The sequence below is a fragment of the Notamacropus eugenii genome, chromosome 5 (genome assembly GCF_028372415.1).
Source record: "Notamacropus eugenii isolate mMacEug1 chromosome 5, mMacEug1.pri_v2, whole genome shotgun sequence".
NCBI classification, from domain to species: domain Eukaryota; kingdom Metazoa; phylum Chordata; class Mammalia; order Diprotodontia; family Macropodidae; genus Notamacropus; species Notamacropus eugenii.
In genome coordinates, this window is record NC_092876.1 from 267,314,329 (window position 1) to 267,322,872 (window position 8,544).

The following is an 8,544-nucleotide window of genomic DNA, read 5'->3' on the forward strand; positions in this document are numbered from 1 at the left end:
TTCAGGAAAGTCACAGTCAAAATCTAGAATTTCCACAACAAAAAAACAATACTGCAGACATCAAGAAAGAAGCAGTTCAAAAGTGCCAAGGAACTGCTGTTGGTATCACACAAGATTTTGTAGCTTCTACTAAAACCAGAGGAGATCATGGAATAGAATATTCCAAAAGGCAAAAGAAATATGCTTACAATCAAGAATAACTTACCATTTAATACTAAATATAAATCTACGAAGGAAAAAAATTGGATCTTTAATGGACTAGATGACTTTCAAACATTCTTATGGAAAGATATTATCTGAGCAGGAACTCTGAAACACAAACACAAGTCCAGAGAAACCAAGAAAGTAAATACATTCAGCTCTAGGAAAGAGCTAAATGTAACACTAATGGGGCAAGGAGAAACAAGTGTTCTTTCAGAAGCTTAATGTCTTCAAAAGGTATTGAAGAAGTTAAATGAGCAACACAGAGGTTCTTGGAAGGAATGGTTGTGTTCTGAGGATTTTAAGATGGAAAAGAGAAAGGAGGGTAGAAGGACAACTATGCTAATGTAGTTAGCAGTTGAACTTGCTGTTTCTTATAACTGGGGTGCATGACAAGAAGAATATACAAACACATAGGAAGGGGGGCAGGGGAGTCACCACCAGATGAAACAAATTATTATTTAAAATGGACAAAGGCAAATTGAAAAGCACATATACGTACAGCTTGGTGCAGAAATATGTCAACCTAACAGGGAAACAAATGGAGAGTGTAGAGTTTGTAGCAAACTATGGCTTATAGGGAAAGGAAGCTAAGAATGGTTTTTATATTTCTAAATAAAGTTTAATTGCTTTTAAAAATATAAAAATCATCCTTAACTCAAAACAGAATTTGGCCCTTGGGTCATAATTTGCCAACCCCTGCTTTACAGGAAAGATAAAACCAAGGAATGAATAGCTGCAAACCAAACTCTTTTATCCTAAAAGGGAGGATTAAAAGTGAGGAAAAGAATTAGAATTTAAGAGAGTGCCTTAAATTGTCTGAGGGTCTCAGACCATTGGAGAATGGCTGAACAAATTCTGGTACACGAATTTAAAGAAAATTGTTACATTTAAGAAATGGTGAAAGAGATGATTTCAGAGCATCCTGGGTAGTATGTGGAAAGACTTAAGAATGCTGATCAAAGCATGACCATTCATGTCTCCAGAGGACCCATGATGAAGCATGATTATAATCTCCTAATAGAGATACAATGTATAAAATGAGAAGAGACATAAATTTTTGGATGCAGTCATTGGATGGATTTCTTTTGTTTGACCGCTTATTTGTTGCAAGAGTTTTCCCCCCTTTCTTTTCACTCAGTTCATGTCTGAGGAGTTCAGCAAGGTGGGGGATTAACAATAATGATGAAAAAAGAGTGCATTTTAAAAAATGCACTGAGGAGAAAAAAAGGAAATTCAGAAGGAAACAAAACAAGCAGTTTTGAAAAAAAAAGTGTGAAAAATGGAGATTCACTGTTTCATAAAGAAATCTCTTTTTGTGTTCTGCTACATGGATGGAAATGCTCTTTTTTAATATCTAAATTCAGAGTGAAAAATAAAAAGAAATTAAAGAGAAGCACATTTTGTCTCAATATAAGGAGGGACTTTCTAATGAGCTTAGGCAATAATAATGAAGCTGAAATTTATATAACACCCTGAGGTTTGCAAAACATTTTACAAATATTGTCTAATTTTATTTTCACAATAACCCTGGGAGGCAGGTGCAATTATAATCCCCATTTTCCAAATGAGGAAACTGAGGCAGATAGAAGCTAAGTGACTTGCCCAGGATCACATAGATAATAAATGTCTGATGCATATACTGAACTCAGATCTTCCTGAACCCAGGTTCAGTGCCCTAGGTGTAGTATGACCTAGCTCCCTCAAATGAAAAAAAAAATGAAATGGTAGGCTTTGTGAGATATGGGTTGATGGAAATGTTTGAGCAGTGACTTGAAGACCACTTTTTGAGGATGTTATTGTGATGATTGACATTTCAGGTAAAGATTATATTTAGATAAGTGTAACATCTTCTAAATCTGAGATTCTATGATTCCATTTTTATCTTCATAATATAGGCTGCTTTATATGCTTTCTCAAACACACATATTATCACCATAAGTTATCTTCCAGAGCTTGAGACTACTTTTCTGGACCTGTCAGAAGAAATCTGCATGGGTCCTACAGGGAAGGCAGACAGACTGCCATAGATAATTCACTCACTGTTGTGTAACTATTACCCTTCATCTAAGTCATAGCAAAACCACAGTGACTTCTGCATTCTAAGTGAATTTCCTGATTACAGGAATCAACTTGTATGGAATAGGATTGTTTTAGAATTTGAGCAAAAGGGAAAAAAATCACTTTGTAAACATGATGACCAAATACATATAGATCAGTGCAGGTCCTTCCTAAGATCAACATCAGCATAAAATTAGTGGCAGTCCAAATTCTAACTCTGATTTTAACCGATCTAGTTTGGATCTCAAAGCATTCCTGAAACAATTTTAAGAACTAGACAATTTTAAGAACTTAAAACTGTAGTTTCAAAAACTACAATTTCTCAGTACTTAAAAAAAGACATGGATAAAAGTAACAGATTGATGATGTTTCTTCCAAAGTATAAGAAATGATTAAACTCTACTAAAGTCCTCTTTGATGTCTCTTTGTGGTATAGATGTGGATTATCAAAGGACCCAGAAAACTGGAAAAGCTTCAGGCACATATTCAGCAACAGTCTGACTTCAGTGATGATGATGATGATGATGAAGAAGTAACACACATAATGCGCTTTAAGGCTTGCAAAGAATTTTACAAATATTATTTCATTTCATCCTTATAGCACTGCTGTCATGTAGGCACTATTGTTATCCTCATTTTACAGATCAGAAAGTTAAGACAGAGAGTTAAGCAACTTGCCTAGTCACACAGTTAGTAACTATCTGAGGCTATTAAATCTGAAAGAGGTCATCCTGAGAAGGTAGGTCACAAGTTGATGAATTATTTTGGCTACAGAAACTCATAAAGACCATTTACCAAGACATGTAGGCATTGCCATCTGTATCAGTAGAGAGAGGACTCAGATCAATGAAATCAAGGACCCTATCTAGAAATGGACATAGGTAGTCTTAAGACTGTAACACACTAACCCTCTCACTCTTCTCCTTGCTAGCCCCAACTGCCTACTTGCTACTTTTTCAACTTGGCTGAACTGAAGGATCTGACTGAAGACAGAATTCACATTGCATGGTTTTGCAGACTAGTTCATGTTATTAGAATATTTTTCACAGCTTAGGTTACAATCATAATGGTCCCAACATGTAACACTCCGAGGACCATCAACAATACTGTGTGTCCTCCAGACATGGATGAAAAACTTACCATTGTAACAAGCCCAGTGCAATGGAGTGTAACCTTGGTTATCTTTGAAACAGCAGTCTTCCTCTGAAAGTGCCATCTGCAATAACTCGCTCAGCCACGTGGCATGACCACGAGCTGCTGCGAAGTGCAGTGGGGTCCTTCCTCGGAAATCCCGACACAGAATGGAGACTTCCTGTTCCAATAGCATTTGGACACATTCCTCATGCCCGGTCATGATCTAGTGCATAAAGATTAAACACAAGCAAACAGGTTTTTAAAGTGACAGAAAGTTGGAGGCGAGAACATGATGTGGAAATACAAGAGTCCCTTAGAGTTAGTGCCCTTGGGAAAAAATAATTGGGCTCAAAGAATGAGCCCATTCAGATCTACTCAACCAGTCCTCATGGAAAGCATTCATTACAATAACTTAGAGAAGAGTAATGGGCAGAACTAAAGCATGATTTATAATTGGAAAGTCATAACAGCAGCACTCAAGAAAACCACTGCGTCAAAGATTCACTTAGGGGTATCCCTTGACTGAAAGCACTTAGCTTTCTTCAGGGTGCTCAGGGCAGGATTTGGAGTCAGAAGACCTATGTCTGAATCCTAGCTCAACCACCTATTTACCTGTGTGACCTTGGACAAATCATCTCACCTCTCTGGGGCTCGGTTTCCTCATTGGTAAAATGAAGGAATTGAATGAAAGGACCTCTAAGTTCCCTTCTAGCTCTATCTACTTTCTTGAAGCAACTGTATGATTTTGAGGCTCAAGAGGATTTCTTCCCTAAGATTTTGGTGTTACCAAAGGGTGGAGGAGGAGTTGAGCAAATAAATGCCTATGTGTTACCACTGTGCTGGATCCTAGAGTAGATAGGTAGGATGATTGTAAAAGCCACAATACCTGAATAGGGCTTAATGGTCTAAAGAGTTGAGATTACTATAATACAACACATTATAACACATTTATATATGTGTGTGTGTGCATATGTATAAATATATTATAATCAAAAGTTGAATCCCACTCATCTACCTTACTTCACCCTTGAAGAAAGACAAAACTTTGTATCTCTCTCAGCAGCTGGCATAGTCATAATACCTTGTCAAATAGTATTCACTTAATAAATGTTTGTTGAATTAATCTAAACATAACTGTCATTACTTTCATCTCTGGAAGAATAAATTTCCTTTTGGCTATTAGGATAATATGTCATTAAAAAATTTCTACATTAAACATTCATTTAAAAAATAGTCAAAATGTTTGTGCAAAGCTCAGGAAGAATTTAGTCACCCCTCTGTGTAAAGCTGTGCATCCCATGAGGTCAACAGCATCTACATTTGCTTCTTTCTCAAGTAACAAAGAAACAGCATCAATATGTCCATAGGCAACAGCCAGCATCAGTGGGGTTCTAGGAGAGAGGAGCAAATTAAGTTATTAATAACCAGATCAAAACCAGTAACCATTTCTCAGGGGTAAGATACTGCTTTGGCCCCCTCTTAATATTTTCCACATGTCCACAATGTGTCAAATGCTATAAAGACACAGTCTGCTTGTCTCTGAGCAGGAAGGACACATATTTTAAAGTAAGAGTGTAAGAGGAGGAGATGGAGAAGCCAGCAAGGGGATGTTGTATTAATCTGGCCAATGCCAAAAGACACATGCTGTTTCCACCATCTTCAGAACCAGTTCACATTTATTAAGAACTCATTAATTGCATGGCATGGCAAGAGTGATAAATACTGTACCATGTTGAACTATTATCCTTGAAAAGGTATCAGGGTTCATGAAAAGTCAAATAATTATAAAGAAATTAATATACTTGAGAGGACAAAGTAGAAAAGTTTAGATTTCTTTTCTAACACAACTTCAGAAAAATGAGAACTATCTGTTTGGAATTGTTTTGAAGGAAGCCCAGGTTGATATTAGGAAGCAGAGTAACCTAGGAGAAAGCAGTTGATTGGGAGACCAAGCATCTGAAGTCATAATTGTATATTCCACCACTAACTAATTACGAGTCACTCACTCTTGGTGGTGCAGTTTTCCCATCCGCAAAACAGACATAGAAATATCTTCCTTCCACACAAGAATATTGTGATAAGGGGAAAAAACAGAGTAGTAGATGGGAAACATTTTGAAAAAATAGAAGCATCATGCAAGTGCTAAGGGTAACAGTCATGTTAGGCTCTTGTTTAATGGTTCTAAGAATGAAGTGATAGAAGCTTGAGAGGATGAAAAGAAAGTAACACATGAGGAAGGCAGCAGCGCAGAGAAAGCTTCCATTCCAAAGCACCTATCTATGTCCTTTTTCCAAGTATGTGCACTCCTCACCCCAGACCTAGGATATACCAATCCTCATCCTGGGATTGTTTAGCAACCTACAACAATAGCATTTATCATTGACATGTCACAAACCATGGAGCAGAGAGTGTGTCACTTACTGTCCTTTGGCATCTGTCACATCCACAATTTCTGGGTTGTCTGCAATTTCTAGTAACAGTCGTAAACACAGTGTGTGACCATTAATGACTGAAAAAAAAAGATTTAAAATGAATGTTCTTTTAGAAGACCAACATCATTACTAATAACAACCACAACCACTTGCTTTGTATAAAGCTTTGTATATTTAATCTAGTTGATCCTCACAATGGTCCTGGGGAGGTAGGAGCTATTATTACCCTTGCTTTCCAGATGAGGAAAGTGAGGGAAAGGTTAACTGACTTATCCAAAGTCACACCCAGCTATTAAGTATCTGAGGCAAGATTTGAAACTGTGTCTTCCTAACTGATGCCCCTCCACAACACGTACACAATACCCTTCTTCTGTCATGAGATTTATTTCAACGCTTCCAAAAGCAGACTTTTTCTCAACAGTTTCTGACTTATGTGTCTTCTTAATTCATCCTACCAAGAATGCTTCTTAGCACATATCACATTGACCCATTTTTCTTTATGCCCCAGGTTGACCGGATTTGAATAAGTTTTTTCTTTGATCTCTATCACATATCCTCCCTAATTCTCCTCTGATGTTCTACTCTGGGAAAGGGCATATCTTTCCATAATTCTCCCACTCCTCTCATTCTTCCACTGCTTGGGTGCCTGGACTTAATATAATTATCCTGTTTTCACTGTTCCCTGGTGCTTGATCAAAAAAAGGAGACTGAACTTTCATACCCCACGTCCTGCCAGGCATTAAATTAATATTTGATCTGATGGTGGCCAAATCAGATAGGTATATACCTTACAGAAGAAGTATGACATGCAAAAGAATCTCTCAAATTGTGTAGGGAACATCTCTAAGTCCAGAGAAATTGTGGGAGAGAGGATTGAAAAGACCATACCCTATGCTCATAGATGGCCACTGGAGCTGCAGCTGCTACTTCTGCTAGAGCAGCTAGGTGGTAGAGTAGACAGTGACAGTCCTGAAGTCAGGAAGACCTGAAAAGACTAACTTCAAATTCTCCCTGTCTACTGGCTGCTTCCTTACAGTCTACAGACATGTATATGCCTCCTCTATCTTCAAAAAAAACCCTCCCTTGATTCATCTATCTTTGTTAGCTATTGGTCCATATCTCTCCTCCCTTTTGTGACTCAAATCTTGGAGAAGACCATCTACAATGGGTGACTAATTCATTTCCTCTTACTCTCTTCCTCACTCTACAGTTTGGTTTCTGATCTCATCATTCAACTGAAACTGTTCTCCTCAAAGTTACTGACAATCTCTTAAATGTCAAATTTAATGGTCTTTTCTCAAACCTTATCCTTCTTGTAATGCATTCTTGGACGCTGATGATTATCCACTTCGCCTTGATATTCTGTTCTTTCTAGATTTTCATGAAACTGTACTCCCCTGGTTTTCCTTCTACCTCTCTGACCACTTCTCAATCTCCATTGCTGGAGTTTCATCCAGGTCACACCTGCTAGCTATGTATGTCTCACAGGGCTTTATCCTGAGCCCTCTTTTCTTCTCCCTTTTTACTACTTCATTTGGTAATCTCTTCAACTCCCATGAATACATTTATAATATCCATGCTGATGATTTTCAAATCTTTCTATCCAGCCCTAATCTCTCTTGCCCTCCAGTCTTACATCTCCAACCATCTATTAGACATCTCAAACTAGAGGTCCTATAGATATCTTAAACTCAACATGTCCAAAGCTGAACTCATCATCTTTTTTCTCAAACTATCCTCTCCTTCCTAACATCTCCATTACTGTTGAGGGCACCACCATCCTCCTAGCACTGCTCAAATTAACTTAACAAGAGTAAAACATACATTTTGAAAGGGGAATGTAAAATCCCATCCCTCTACAGTTTACATTGAGCTCATTTACAAAGGCCCATAAAAGTCTCTGAACAACTTTCTTCATTTGAATGTTGACCTCTGTTCCCACTATATACTTTTCTGACACCAGAAGTAAATATGGTGTTACAGAAAGAATGTATGGAAAGGGAATGGGGAGGGACAGCTAGGTGGCACAGTGGATAGAGCACTGGCCCTGTAGTTAGGAAGACCTGAGTTCAAATGCTGCCTTACACACTTGACACTCTCTGATCCTGGTAAGTCACTTTATCTTGATTGCCTCGCAAAAACAAGAAAGAAAGAAAGAAATACAGAGAGAGAGAGAGATTGAGAGAGAGAGACAGACAGAGAGAGAGAGAGAGAGATTGAGAGAAAGAAGAAAAGAAGAGAGAAGAAAAGGAAAGAAAGGGAATGGGGAGGCTGGGGTTGTTGTGCCAGTCCTGCCATACGTTGGTATCAGAGTAAAGTGGAAAATGTGCTAGATTTGGGCCAGAGGCTGTGAGTTCAAATTGTGGCTCTACCATTTGACATCTGTGTGACTGAGCAGTAACTTAGCATCCCTGGGTCTCAGTTTTCTTATTTGTAAAATAACAAGGATGAGACAGTATCAGTCACTAGATGAGTTCAAAATTCCCTTTTAGCTCTATGATCTTTGATGGGACATCACGGTTCTTAATTAATTTGGACAAAGGCATTAGATGCCAGAGGCTCTGGGGGAGCTTTTCATGGTCTGGTACACTGCCCCAGGTGTAGTTAAAGTATAGCCCCTCTTAGGCCACTTCCCTGTTTCCCCCTCCTCCCAAGCAAGGGGCCACAAGCCTGTCTACCTGGTGATGGATTGTTTATTTACTTTTAGCTAAAGCAA

General features: G+C 38.3%; 1 protein-coding gene across 10 annotated transcripts in view; it reads right to left on the reverse strand.

Moving 5' to 3' along the window:
• Nucleotides 1–8,544, reverse strand: part of ANKRD44 (ankyrin repeat domain 44) — a 360,684-nt gene that overhangs the window by 19,166 nt on the left and 332,974 nt on the right. For all 10 annotated transcript variants that reach the window (XM_072612776.1, XM_072612773.1, XM_072612772.1 and 7 more), the window contains 3 exons: nucleotides 5,818–5,905; nucleotides 4,670–4,787; nucleotides 3,403–3,619 (listed from right to left, as the gene is read on the reverse strand). In XM_072612776.1, coding sequence (XP_072468877.1) covers nucleotides 3,403–3,619; nucleotides 4,670–4,787; nucleotides 5,818–5,905 — 423 coding nt within the window. The remainder of the gene's footprint in view (nucleotides 1–3,402; nucleotides 3,620–4,669; nucleotides 4,788–5,817; nucleotides 5,906–8,544) is intronic.